Consider the following 15,329-nt stretch of genomic DNA (forward strand, 5'->3'; position numbering starts at 1 on the left):
AAGTTTGTATGTTGTATTTCACATTAAACAGAATCGCATTATAGACGACCATGAAAGCTAGTTATTAAAAAAAGTGTATAAATTAACAAGTGCTGACAGTTAGTAAGAGGATATGGTGATGGTGATTACTTAAAAGAGCATTTTTGCACCAATCTATTTTTTCTTTTTTTCCTAGTAGTAAATGCTAGCTGCGGTCTTCCTCTTAAGACTTTGAGGAAAACACCCATGTATGTCTGTGGGACCTACCTGGTAATGCTGGCTTCCCCTCCTGGTGTAGCTGGAAGTTCAGCGACCCGCTCACTTTTTGGTGGATCCAGCGGCCTTTCTTCCCTTAAAAGTAAGACTTCTTCAGTTGATCTAGTATGGTGGGATGTTATTATCGTTTTGTGATGACTACCAAGATCAAAGTTGCAATAATGTTTCTTTGCTTGCATGTTTTCTCTCTCTCTAATTCTTTTTCAAAGTTCTGACCTCTAATCTGGTGTTTAACTTGAATGATGGTCAATTCGTCAGTCGTGCAGACCTGATTGATGCTCCTGGCAGCTCTCTGGGTCGTGGCGCTCAAGTGGCAGGGTTAGGTATGTACTTGATTATCATGTGTCTGCTTGGTCAATCTTTTGCCACACAATTTCTGTGTTGTCCATGATGCCAAGTCTTAGTCTTGTTTCAAGCACAACACAATTTCTGTGTTGTCCATGATGCCAAGTCTTAGTCTTGTTTCAAGCAAATGGATTGAGTTTTTATTTGATTGTGGACAGAAGTCATGAATCATGTGTATGGTGTTATCTGCATACTTACTATAATGTTACACTGTAATCTCACAGTGAGCTCAACAATTCATTTAATTATATTTGGTTTTGCTCATAATGCACCAGGGGCCTGCTATGATGCTCTTAACAACTTGATCTGGACATGCTCTAGCGACTACATGGATCAGTGGTCAAACCCTGGCAACCAAGCTTTTCATCATGTGTGCAAACGGCTTGGCTTCAGCCATGTCATCAGAGAGCCCAAAGGTAAAACAGAAAAGATTGAGAGTAGTGTTTTGCAGCATACAATGACTTGTTCAATGTGAATAAATTACAGATCACAGTTCAAAGCCTTTTGCATCATTTCTATCCACCTGTAATATTGTCACATTCCATCTCTCTCTTATGAACTGAAGCTGTATGCACTTTGCTTATGTAGCTAAGAACGTCTGACTGAAATGTCTTGTTTTACTCAAACTTTGTGTACTACACTGATCTGACAGCATGGCTGTGGTCGAGCATCAGTTGTGGACGGAACTGGCAGGTAACACGTGATGAGTCTCACCTGGATCATATTACCAACAATTTATTTTTTATGTGAGTCCTGTGTGTGTATTTGCGGAGAAAGCCAATAACCAGAGAGAGAGAGAGAGCTGAGCAGCCTAACACTGTGTGTGTGTGTGTGTGTGTGTGTGTGTGTGTGTGTGTGTGTGTGTGTGTGTGTGTGTGTGTGTGTGCCTAGAGTGCAATAAAATGGCTGAAAAGTGAAAATAAACCAAAATAAAACCTTTTGAGTTCTTGCAAGCCTGTCTCCCATTTCCTCTGGCAGCAGCAACAGCAGTCACCATGACCCAACCCCACATTATGCTTACCAAGATGGGTTTGCAGAATGACCATAAAGTGGTTGTGGAGCTTTTCGAATGTTATGGGGAAGCCTGCACTTGGCCACCCTTGCAATGGGTGGTCCCGTCTACTGCCAGTGCTGTTGAGGGAGCCCAGTTTGTAACCCAGCAACTCCCTGTTGCCAACCTGCTGGAGTTCCCAGACTTCAAGCAGGCAGTCTTGCAATGGGTTGGCCATACTCTGGAACAACATGAGTCAGCTTCCATGCGCTGACACTTGGTGAGCTTGGCTGCATGTTCTTCACACAACAGCTTCTCGCAGTTGGTTGAAGGTGGCTGCTGTTTGAGAGGCACAATGGCAATGACATCATCAACTGAGTACAGCTGGAACAGTTTGTTGCCCGGCTGCTGGAAGGGATGGTGGAGTTGCCACCATGAAGTGCCACTGTCTGGCAATGCTGGAAAAGGCGATCAGGCTGATGGAAGACCATTTGGTGGCGTTTCCAGGACCATTTGGTGGAGTTTCCTGTCCTTTCCCTGCTTTTCTCTACCCTCCCTCTGCAAACCGGGAACAGGGGCCAGCTCCCCGAACCCTTCTCCTCCCATCTCTGTGTCTCCACGTACTCCCTCTTTCTGCACAGGTGAAACCATTCGTGCCCATTGGGATAAGCAGGTCTGCAGGTATGGCAGAAAAGCCAGGCAGTTCCAGGATCAGTGTTCCCTCACGGAAGTGGGAATTCTGATCCAGATTCCTGATGTACCTCAGGCCTCCCCTGATCTAGTAGGAATGTACTGTGTTTCAGTGAGTAATCAAAGTAGTACACATCAGGCCTTGGTGGACTCTGGGTGTAACACGACCATAGTCCACCAAAGCCTGATTCATAGCTGGGTATTATGAAATGCATGATTATTCAATGTGATCTTTGAGTGGGCATGATTTCATTTGCGGATCCAAGAGGCAGGTGAGACTGTTGAACAATACCTAAGGCACCTGTACAAACTTGCTGCTCTCTGTGATGTGTAGACATGGATGTTCTCAAGTATCCGCTGCTGTCCATCATAATTAAATTCCTGGGGGGGGGACGACATTGTAGAGGAGGCAGTTAATCCTCACTTCATCTATCCATTAATTCTGGGGACAGATTGGCCAGTTTTCAGGCATTAGTAAAGCATGTATTTGTGGATAGGTCCTGCAGTAATGCACAATGTGTAATTTGCACAGCATTGGCTGGGGAGGTGGTCCCAGGGCCATATACATAATCTCAGCATGAGGAGGATACGGAGAGTAGGGAGCACTCTACCTCTCCACCCTTTGCAGGGATTTCCGTTGGAGCTTTCCCACTGGAGCGGTCACATGATGATACCCTGAGACATGTGTTTGACCAAGAGTAAACAATGGTCAAAACCTTCATCTTGTATGGCACTCTCCCACCCATATTTTTCCATTTATTAAAGTTTGGTTATATCTTTAATCAAGCTCGTAAGCTGGGTTTCATTTATGACAGTTTGCACATGCACAGCACGGTAAGCGCTGCTAGTCGCCTTATTTTACAACTGAACAAAAATAAATAAATAAAAGTGCAACATGTGGATGTTTCACGGACCTAGTGTTAGTATAAACCCATCACATGGTGTCAGAAGTGGAATAGACACAGTACGTGTGTTCTGACCGGAAGTTTATCACGGATTATAGCTCAGAATGGCAAATTTTTCAGCACTGGGAAATTTTGCCAAGCTGGAGGACTGGCCAGATTGGAAATAATGCCTTTCAAGTTATTCAGTCACATAGAAGCTCAAGAAGGAGCCAGCTGAAGTCCAAGGGAGAGTGCTGATTTACACTATGGACCCAGAGGTAGAACAAGCGTATAAATCATTTGCCTTAGAGGATGAAGAGGAATTTAATGCCTAAATGGAATGTGATCTCTGAGTGGGCATGATTTCACTTGCGGATCCAAGAGGCTGGTGAATCTGTTGAGCAATACCTAAGGCACCTGTATGAACTTGCTGCTCATTGTGACTTTTCTGAGAAGAAAGAGAAAATGCATGACAGGCTTGTCATTGGAATTAAAGATATCTTTCACTGAAAATGCAGATGATGAGTGACCTAATCTTAAAGGAGATACGAAGAACCACGGCCTCACTTTTTGTTTATAAATGCCTTGAGACCTCAAGAATGGCATAGGAATAGTTTTTAAGCGTTAACAATAAATCTAATATAGTAATTTTTACGATTAAAATGATTCATATAGGTAGCAGTCTGAGTGAATGACGTTGACATCTGTGACGTCACCGCAGGAAGGCTATTGATCTCATTGGCATTTTTGCTATAGACCTTTTTCAGTCACGTGACCTTCGTAAACCCGACCACCATTTTGGACATGTAGCGGACTTTGGCTCAATTTGGTTTGAATGCGAGGAAGGCGACAAATGGAGAACATACAAGAAAAAGGAGCGAGATGCAGAAAACACCTTCGCTATCCAGCGACGTAGGGCATTTACAGGGCGAGCAGAGGGAGAAATAACAACAGTAACAACACATTAGCAACGCCATACAGAAATAACAGTTTATGGCACAGACCCTTTTGGTTCTCGCTCATCTAGCTGCTACAATGACTGCTTAGACTGCAACAATAATACCTAACACACATTTAAGTATCTGTCGTAAAGACGTGAAACTCGTCGAGTGACGAGTGTGTTCATTGATAAGCTAACACAATCTAAAAGTAGACATACCATCACACTGCCCTGGCGCTGTGTACAGTTTACCTTCTATGGTTTGTGCATTCACTATTTGCCATTACTTTCTCCAACCGTTGTTACAGATTACAGGGAACGGCCTGGATTTAAGAGACAAATACATGTTCCTCTTGTTTTCAACACTTATTTGTAGGCAGTGCTTAATTTGTAAAGTGGGAGGTCCCGAAGCGCAGAGGATGAGCGGCTCCGGTGCAGAAAAAAAGAGGGGGGGAGGGGGCGCGGCGCTGCGCTGCGCTTCTGGGCATGTTTTGTAATAACACTGCAAATTAAGCTCATCTGCAGATATTTTGTGGATGTCGTTTCATGAGAGAAATCACCAACAAGACAGATATCAAAATGAGACATTAACACTAAATAAACTTGCATTTTTTAAATTATTATTATTTTTTTTGTTACATAGTCAAAAGAGGTGTCGGATCACCGGATCCAGTGTAAATAGCTGCCGGAGCCAACGCCCGAGGTTCTGGAGTGCGCTCCGGCTTGCTCCCCCTCAAATTAAGCGCTGTTTGTAGGACACTGCCTCTGATCTGTCCTACAGTCTACCAACAGCAAAGGAACACAACGCTAGCTAATGTCGTTAGCTAATAGCTACTACAGAAGAACAAAGAGGTTACAATGGGTTATTTTAGCCTATTTGGTTACACACTCGCCGCCACAGAATGTTAACAGCAATGTAATGCCTTTTCTGGCTAATTTTATTCGTCTTGCCTCCAACAAAGTGGTCACTGCACAAGCGCTGGTATGCCGAGGGCTGCCAATCTTTCCTGTTTATGGCCGCTATCCATCTTCTCTGTCGGTCAGCATCTACCGGGATCCGATAAAATGATAATCCTTGCCTTGTTTGTTAATGGTTACTACATCCAGGTGCACAACAATATAGTGGCATGATGGAAGTCTTGCTGAAAATAAACACTTTCTTTGCTGCCATTCCTCAATGCTGGCTGTGGTAAACTACTGGTAGTACATGTCCAAAATGGCGGCCGCGTTTGTCGTGACGTCACATGAAAAGGGTCCATACTAAAACACAGAGCTGACTCCAACTCAGAGCTTCCATTTTGAGCTAATTTATCACCAGGCCACGTAGATGTGCTGCTGACGGGTGCAGCAACACGACAGAAGGTGGATTCATGTTGCATTCATGGCCCAAGAATGTTCAAACTGCAAAGATTTGGACGCATTTTGCGAGAAGTTCACGGGTACATTGGGCGCCTACAAAGTGGTCTCTCCTCTGCTCTGCACGTTTTACTGAAGACTCATACGAGACCTCTGATCTGTTGAGGAGCATTGGCTATAAGCCTGTACTGAAAGAGGGTGCAGTACCAACAATTAAAGGAAAAGAACACTACAAAAAAAGGAAGAAAGTAAATTCAGTTGCACCAGTTCTCCTGGAGTGTGAGCCGAGGGTTGTTGCTAAAACCCGGGACGGGACATATTATCTCTTGGGCATTGACCTCCCTGCGGTTGTTGCTAAAGCCGGTGACATCCCGTCCCAGGTTTTAGTAATTGTCTGAGCCAAGTAGTAATGGGGAAGTACCCAGTGTGGAGAAAATGGAGAATGAGTGGACCAGCTGTCTGATTTCTCCGCTGGATATGCTCGCCTCAGCAGCAAGATCTCGCTCTTGCGTGGAAGAAGCAAATGAACGGAGAACTGAACGAACAACTGAAAGTCAGATCGTTTTGAAACAAACAGCCACAAGATCGGCCTTCAAGAAGTGAGAACACAGATGGGTAAGATGCGACTCTCATTTGGATATAAAACAACAAAAACAATACTCCTTGTTTACCTGCATTTAGATTAATACATGTAACTTGTATTGTGTATTTAAGTTACTGGTATAAGATTATTTAATTTGCTTCAGAATGTGATTGTCTCAGTTCATCTGATTATTTAATTAGCCTTTTACATTTTATCAGTGAAAATGCATGCATGTACATGTATGTTGCATAAGTTATAACACCTATCCTGTTTTAATGAGAGTCAACCCACAATGAAGTCAAATCAGTCTTAGATGGGTAAGTCAGTAATAGTATTTTTTACTTTCACCATAAATTTTTATTTATATGACTTTGGTCTATAGCTGCCAAAGGTCTTGGCCATAAAACCGGTTACTGCTGTGACGTCACGCACTCAGGGCTGGCTGGCTCAGCGGGGCAGCTCAAATGCCAACTTTGCGGTCGATTTTTAACTCTCAAAAAGATTTTTTAAAATTTTTTTATTCCCATTTAAACTGTGTGTGTGTGTGTGTGTGTGTGTGTGTGTGTGTATATATATATATATATATATATATATATATATATATATATATATAAAATGTGTGTGTGTGTATATATATATATATATATATATATATATATATATACACACATACATACATACACACACACACACACACACACACACACACATATATATATATATATATATATATATATATATATATATATATACACACACACACACACATACATTATATATATATATATATATATATATATATATATATATAGTGGTGGTGTAGTGGTTAGCGCTGTCGCCTCACAACAAGAAGGTCCGGGCTCGAGCCCCGTGGCCGACGAGGGCCTTTCTGTGCGGAGTTTGCATGTTCTTCCCGCGTCCGCGTGGGTTTCCTCCAGGTGCTCCGGTTTCCCCCACAGTCCAAAGACATGCAGGTTAGATTAACTGGTGACTCTAAGGCCCTGTCCACACGGCAACGGATTCAGGTGAATCTGGTTTATCGTTTCGGCCTGGCGTCCACATGGCACCGGCGTTTTGGGTGCCCCAAAACGAAATCTTTTGAGAACGGGTTCCAGAGTGGAAAGATCTGGCAACGGCGCCGTTGCGAAGTCGTCTGGATGAGTAGAACGGATTTGTTTATGATGACGTCACAACCACATGTGCTTCACGCCCGGTAGAAGTGTAACGAACTCGATGCGAGTTGTCAACAAATCCTATAACTTGGTTCATGAAACGCACTTACAAAATATTTTCACTGTGAATATTTATTGTGTAATGCTGTAAAGTGAGAGAGAGTGAGAGTCAATCCCGCCAGCAAAAATAGGGAAAAAAAGGAGCGATCTCACCGCTTCAGATGTTGGTTTAAGTCCAACAATACATTCCTCAAAAAGGGCGTAGAAGAACAAATTAATCCATCAGCGTGTAGCATTCAATTTATTCCGGACCATTAAAGATGCCGCCTTCCGCGTAGAATCATACGTCATCCTAGCCGCCATATTGGATGGGTCAAAGCGGAGAATAAAGATGCCTCATTCATGTGCTGCGTTTAACTGTACCAACAGGTTTGCCATCCAAACGAGATCACATGGGATTACCTTTCACAGGTGAGACTGGAAAAATACTTTTCATTGTATTTGGTCATTATAACGTAATTTTACGAACAGATTTTTCTGACTTTGTGGCTAATATGAAGTCTCGCGCATAATAGTTTATGCGCATGCGTCCTTACTTCTTCTATTGTTGTGGTGTCTCTGATGGGACCGTCTTACAGTGCACCTAGAGGTGTGACATGTGTATTGCATCATTTTCAGCAAGCGTTGCGTTGCCATATGTACCTGATATTTTACTGATCCGTTGCCCATGTGGACGCGATATATTTTTTTTTTTAAATCTCGTTGCCGTTGTCGTGTGGATGTAGCCTAAATTGACCATAGGTGTGAATGTGAGTGTGAATGGTTGTCTCTGTCTATGTGTCAGCCCTGTGATCACCTGGCGACTTGTCCAGGGTGTACCCCGCCTTTCGCCCGTAGTCAGCTGGGATAGGCTCCAGCTTGCCTGTGGCCCTGTAGAGCAGGATAAACGGCTAGAGATGATGAGATTCTATACTAGTGCATCTCAAAAAATTAGAATACCATGAAAAAGTTCCTTTTTTTCATAATTTAATTCAAAAAGGTAAACTTTCATATATTCTATATTCATTACATGTAAAGTGAAATATTTAAAGCCTTTTTTGTTTTAATTTTGATGATTATGGCTTATAGCTCATGAAAATCAGAAATCCAGTATCTCAAATTATTAGAATATTCCCTAAGATCAATCAAAAAGAGGATTTACAATACAGAAATGTCCAACTTCTGAAAAGTATATTCATTTATACACTCAATACTTGATTGGGGCTCCTTTACCATGAATTACTGTATCAATGCAGTGTGGCATGGAGGTGATCAGTCTGTGGCACTGCTGAGGTTATATTGAAGCCCAGGGTGCTTTGATAGTGGCCTTCAGCGTATCTGTATTTTTGGGTCGGGTGTTTCTCATGTTCCTCTTGACAATACCCCATAGGTTCTCTATGGGGTTCAGGTCAGGCAAGTTGGCTGGCCAATCAAACAGAGTAATATCATGGTCAGCAAACCATTTGGTAGTAGTTTTGGCACTGTGGGTAGGTGCTAAGTCCTGCTGGAAAAGGAAATCAGCATCTCCAAAAAGCTCGTCAGCAGATGGAAGCATGAAGTGCTCTAAAATCTCCTGGTAGATGGCTGTGTTGACTTTGCACTTGATAAATACAGTGGACCAACACCAGCAGATGACACGGCACCCCAAATCATCACAGACTGTGGAAACTTCACAATGGGCTTCAAACACCTTGGATTCTGTGCCTCTCCACTCTTCCTCCAGACTCTAGAACCGTGATTTCCAAATTAAATGCAAAATGTACTTTCATCTGAAAAGAGGACTTTGGACCACTGAGCAACAGTCCATTTCTTCTCTCCTTAGCCCAGATAAGACACTTCTGACATTGTCTCTGACTCAGGAGTAGCTTGATATTAGGAATCAGAAAGTTGTATCCCCTTTTTTGAAGATGTCTGTTCGTGATGGGTCTTGATACACTGACACCAGCCTCAGTCCACTCCTTGTGAAGCTCTCCCAAGTTCTTGAATCAACTTTTCTTGACAATCCTCTCAAGACTGCGGCCATCCCTGTTGCTTGTGCACCTTTTCCGGCCACCCTTTTCAGCAATGACCTTTTGTGGCTTACCCTCCTTGTGGAGGGCATCAGTGATCATCTTCTGGACAACAGTCAAGTCAGCAGTCTTCCCCATGATTGTGGTTGTGTGTACTGAACTAGACCGAGAGATACACTGTGTTCGTACTGTTTTACTCAAACTCGAAATGAAATATTCTAATATTTTGAGATTTTTTTTTATGTTTTTGTACTGTATGCCATACTGATTAAAATTAAAATAGAAAAATGCTTGAAACATTTTAGTTTATGTGTAATGAGTCTATAATATATAACATTTTCACTTTCTTAAATAACTGATGGAAAATATTGAACTTTTTCACAATATTCTAATTTATATATAAAAATCTCCTTCTCACCCCCGGCGGGGGGGTGGTATCCATGTCATCCTCAAGCTCGGGTCCTCTACCAGAGGCCTGGGAGTTTGAGGGTTCTGCGCAGTATCTTCGATGTTCCTAGGACCACGGGGACCACGCAACCCTTGACCTTCCACATCCATTCCAGCTGCTCTTTCAACCCTTGATACTTCTCAAGTTTCTCATGTTCCTTCTTCCTGATGTTGGCGTCAGCTGGGATCGCCACATCTATCACCACCACCCTCTTCTGCTCTTTGTCCACCACCACTATGTCCGGTTGGTTAGCCAGGATCTGTTTGTCAGTCTGGAAGCTGAAGTCCCACAGAATCTTGGCCCTGTTGTTCTCAGCCACCTTCTGTGGTATGGCCCATTGGGACTTGGGTATTTCTATTCCATACTGGTTGCAGATGTTCCTGTATACTATCCCAGCCACTTGGTTGTGCCTCTCCATGTACGCTGATCCAGCTAGCATCTTACACCCTGCTACTATGTGCTGGACTGTTTCAGGGGCTTCTTTGCACAGTCTGCATCTTGGGTCTGATCTACTCTGGTAGATCCTGGCCTCTATGGCTCTTGTGCTTATGGCCTGTTCTTGTGCTGCCATGATTAGTGCCTCTGTGCTGTCTGTCAGTCCTGCATTATCCAGCCACTGGTAGGATTTCTTGATATCAGCCACTTCCTCTATCTGACGGTGGTACATGCCATGTAGGGGTTTGTCTCTCCAGGTTGTCTGTTCCTCCTCCTCCTCTGCACTCTCATCAGGGTTCTGCTGCCTGAGACATTCACTTAGCAGTTCATCCTTTGGGGCCATCTTTCTGATGTATTCTCAGATTTTCGATGTTTCATCCTGGACCGTGGTCTTGACGCTCACTAGCCCTCGGCCTCCCTCTTTCCGCTTAGTGTATAGTCTCAGGGTGCTGGACTTGGGGTGGAACCCTCCATGCATGGTGAGGAGCTTTCTAGTCTTGATATCTGTGGCTTCTATCTCCTCCTTTGGCCAGTTTATGATACCAGCGGGGTATCTGATGACTGGTAGTGCATACATGTTGATGGCTCGGACCTTGTTCTTACCATTCAGCTGACTTTTCAGGACCTGCCTTACTCTCTGGAGGTATTTGGCTGTGGTTGACTTCCTTGTGGCCTCTTCATGGTTTCCATTAGCCTGTGGGATGCCAAGGTACCTGTAGCTGTCTTGGATATCACCTATGTTGCCCTCTGGTAGGTCAATCCCCTCAGTCCGGATCATCTTGCCTCTCTTTGAGACCATCCGGCCACACTTGTCCAATCCGAATGACATCCCTATGTCATCGCTGTAGATCCGGGTGGTGTGGATCAGCGAGTCTATTTCTCGCTCGTTCCTGGCATACAGCTTGATGTCATCCATGTAGAGCAGGTGGCTGATTGTTGCCCCACTACGGAATCGGTACCCGTAGCCGCTCTTCGTGATGATCCGACTGAGGGGGTTCAGGCCCATGCAGAACAGCAGTGGTGATAGCGCATCTCCTTGGTGTATGCCGCACTTGATGTTGACTTGGGCAATGGGTTTTGAGTTGGCCTCTAGGGTTGTCTTCCACATTTCCATTGAGTTCTGTATGAAGGTCCTTAGGTTCCTGTTGATCTTATACAGTTCCAGACATTCCAGTATCCATGTGTGTGGCATTGAGTCGTAGGCTTTCTTGTAGTCAATCCAGGCAGTGCACAGGTTGGTCTGTCTCTTCTTACAGTCTCGGGCGACTGTTCTATCGACCAGTAGCTGGTGCTTGGCTCCTCTGGTGTTACTGCCAATTCCTTTCTGTGCCTCGCTCATGTATTGAGCCACATGCTTACTCATTTTTGCCGCAATGATGCCTGACAGGGCCTTCCATGTTGTGCAGAGACAGGTAATTGGCCGGTAGTTGGATGGGATGGGTCCCTTCTGGGGGTCCTTCATGATTAGGACTGTCCTGCCTTGGGTTAGCCATTCTGGGTGGGTCCCATGGGTCCCATCCCTCAGCAGCTGGTTCATCTGTGCTGCTAGGCGTTCATGGAGTGCAGTTAGCTTCTTCAGCCAGTACGTATGGATCATATCGGGGCCTGGTGCTGTCCAGCTCTTCATCTTTGACACTCTTTCTTGGACGTCTGCCATTGAGATGGTTACTGGTTCTTGTTCTGGGAGGTTGCTGTGGTCAGCTCTTAGGTCCACTAACCATTGGGCATCAGTGTTGTATGATGCCTTTCTTTCCCATATGTCTTTCCAGTATTTTTCCACCTCAGCTCTTGGTGTGTCTGGCCGGTTGTTGTTCCCCTGCCATTGAGAGTACACCTTGGCTGGTTCAGTGGAGAACAGCTTGTTTATTCTCCTGGCCTCTCCTTCCTTGGTGTATCTCTTCAACCGGGTGGCCAGAGCTGTTAGTCGCTGTTTGGCAGTTTCGAGTGCCTCTGGTATGGAGAGTGAGTTGTACTTCCGGGGCGCCCCTTTATTCACCATGTTCCCTTTCTGTAGTTCAGCTAGCTGGCTAACTTCTCTCCTTGCTGCCTTTATCTTGGCCTCTAATCGTCTCTTCCATGGTGGATACTGTTTGTTATGTCCCGAGCCCACCTTGTGTCCAAGCATCTCCATGATTACTGTTGCTGTACTGTGTATCAGCTTGTTGGTCTCAGTGATGGTTCTTGTGGAGATTGTCTTCAGAGCAGCATTCACATCTACTAGTAGATCTTCTGAAGGTACTTGGCAACTCAGCTTCGGTATTCGTCGGGGGCTCCAGGTTTCCAGTTGGGTCACGATCTTCCTTCTCAGGTCAGCAGCTCTTGTGTTGAGGCTGTTAGCTGTTGGGGCTTGGTACCCAATCTCTGGTTGTGGGGATGATGATGACATCTCCCCGCTGACCTGTCTTCCTGGCTCCCCCTTGCCGTAGCATCGTTGTTGTATTTCATTAATCTCTAGTTGTGATAGCAGATTTCGATTATGGATGTTGGAACACTGGGCTAATAGCTGTTTCTTTGTTAGCCTTGATTGTGGGTTTCGAAGCATCCAATGGTCCCACATTCGCTGCATGTATCCCCTCTCTCTGGGATTGCTTGTATAGTAGCATTCCAGCAAATCCGTATTTTCTGTCCTCGTCCATCAATGTCTTGTTCCAGTAGCCCATTTCTCATCAGTTTGCCCTGGTTCCCTAGCAACTGACGCAGACCTTGTTGACCCGGGCGAAGGACCCTTACTGGATGATGTTTTGCCCCGACCGGGATTCGAACCCCGATCTCCTGCGTCGTAGTCAGTGAGCGTTACCACTGTACTATCCAGCTGATAATATATATATATATATATATATATAAATTTTGTGTGTGTGTATATATATAATATTTTATATATATATATATATATATATATATATATGTGTGTATATATATATATATATATAAACTCAACAAAAATAAAAACTTTACACTTGTTTCAAAGTCAATAATTTGAACATTTTGGAAAATAGGTTTGAAATAACAATTGTATTCAATTATCTTGTCATTAAAGATGCTATAGCATACAGATCATGTTTGTCATGGAATCGGTTCCACCGGAAATGCGACAACAATGTCCATGATCAAAAACTGTGAGTCACAACTTAATGAAATCATGTCAATATCGGGTGTGTCCTCCATGGGTGTTCACAACTGCGATACAACGTCTCCTCATGGATTGGATGATGCGTCTGAACACAGCTTGGGGAATGCGCCGCCATATTTATACCAACATGGCACCAAGCTCCTGCAAGTTCTGTGGAGGGTTCCTTACGGTCGGCTGTGGTGCCAGTTTGATGGAGACGTGTCTGGAGATTATGGATGGTCTGTCGACTGCATCCCATAACCCTCGCAACGTCAGTGATGGATGTTCCCGTATTCAGCATGCCAATGGCACGTTCACGCTGAATGTTTGACAGTCGTGGCATTGTAAATTAACAAATAATTAACCATAAAACCTTGGTTTTCTGAGATGACACTCTACTCTGCTATGGTGAGATCAATTGCACGTGTATTAATAGATCACGTCACTTGTGTCACGTGGAAACGTGATTTTAGCGTGCAGTGCTCTCGCACGTGCTACGTAGGCCCGACCAGTAGAATGAATGTGTGACGTAATGCCCTTGACAATGCATTTAACCATAATCACAACAAGAACTCATCTCATTATCTGTAGCCGCTTTATCCTTCTACAGGGTCGCAGGCAAGCTGGAGCCTATCCCAGCTGACTACGGGTGAAAGGCGGGGTACACCCTGGACAAGTTGCCAGGTCATCACAGGGCTGACACATAGACACACAACCATTCACACTCACATTCACACCTACGGTCAATTTAGAGTCACCAGTTAACCTAACCTGGATGTATTTGGACTGTGGGGGAAACCGGAGCACCCGGAGGAAACCCACGCGGACACGGGGAGAACATGCAAACTCCGCACAGAAAGGCCCTCGCCAGCCACGGGGCTCGAACCCGGACCTTCTTGCTGTGAGGCGACAGCGCTAATCACTACACCACCGTGCCGCCACAATAAGAACTCTTTCAAGAAAAGTTTCTAAACACTATTTGAAAAATAATGAGTGTCAAGTTTTTATTTTTGCTGAGTATATATATATATATATATATATATATATATATATATATATATATATAGACACACACACACACACACACATATATATATATATATATATATATATATATATATAAACAACACACAAGCAGCCTGGCCCAAAAAAAAAAGTCACTGTTTAGATTTCAACAAGCAAATACTTAAGAGCCTTTGATTTGATTAATTACTGCACTGATTGATGTGTTTCAGCTTGCAACAGTTCTTTTAATTTTAACTGATGCATTGAGTAGCTTCTCATTTCTCATGTTTGAGACCTGTGGTTGTAGACAGGATGTTACTATGTTTCAAGAAGTGCAAATTTTTGGCCTTTAATGCAAATATTTTAATGCAACACCAGATGAAAATAAATTGCATTTCATTACATTATATTCGTTTAGCAGACGCTCTTATACAATGCTCTTATTAAATGTCGTGACGCTACATAAGGTTGTCAAGACAATGCTACAGCAAATGTGTGCTGTAATCAAAGCTGAAGGTTGTCCAACAAAATATTAATGTGTCACTTTTTTTTGGCCAGGCAGTGCATATTAATCTGCAGAATAAATGTACAGAGATGCATATCTCTGTATAAGTATTTGTCAGCCTTTGGCGTTATAGCAACCTTCACTCTACTAGGAAGGGCTTTATATTAGATTTAGGAGAGTGTATGTGGGAATCTGTGCCTATTCAGTCAAAAGAGCATTTGTGAGGGATTAAAAGGCCTGGCTTGCTGATGTTGGATTAAAAGGCCTGGCTTGCAATTGAGGTTCAATACACTTATCCAAAATGTGTCTGTATAATGTAGCATTAATATTATCCTTAAGTAGGAGTCAGGGGCTCAAATCATGAAAAACAGCTCTAGACCATTATTCCCATTTCACTGAACTTTTGGCATTTTGCATTCTGGTAGGTCGCATTCTCCTGATATCCACCAAACCCAGATTAATCCATCAGACTGGTGGATAGTGAAATGTGCTTTACACCCACTCTAGCTGACACTTGGCATTGTGCATAATGATCTTAGGCTGCTCGGCCATAGAAACCCATT

The 15,329-nt window shown here is 43.7% G+C and overlaps 1 protein-coding gene across 11 annotated transcripts in view; it reads left to right on the top strand.

Moving 5' to 3' along the window:
• LOC132872214 (probable E3 ubiquitin-protein ligase HECTD4) overlaps positions 1-15,329 on the top strand; it is an 868,395-nt gene that overhangs the window by 254,415 nt on the left and 598,651 nt on the right. For 8 of the 11 annotated variants that reach the window (XR_009651396.1, XR_009651397.1, XM_060906858.1 and 5 more), the window contains exons 9-11: positions 176-337; positions 465-578; positions 876-1,016. Coding sequence is in view for 9 of the 11 variants with exons in the window: in XM_060906858.1 (XP_060762841.1) it covers positions 176-337; positions 465-578; positions 876-1,016 (417 nt within the window). In the remaining 2 variants the exon portion in view is untranslated. The remainder of the gene's footprint in view (positions 1-175; positions 338-464; positions 579-875; positions 1,017-15,329) is intronic. The other 3 variants (XM_060906859.1, XM_060906863.1, XM_060906864.1) reach the window with 1 other exon arrangement.

This window comes from Neoarius graeffei, chromosome 24 (assembly GCF_027579695.1).
Source record: "Neoarius graeffei isolate fNeoGra1 chromosome 24, fNeoGra1.pri, whole genome shotgun sequence".
In the NCBI taxonomy this organism is placed as follows: domain Eukaryota; kingdom Metazoa; phylum Chordata; class Actinopteri; order Siluriformes; family Ariidae; genus Neoarius; species Neoarius graeffei.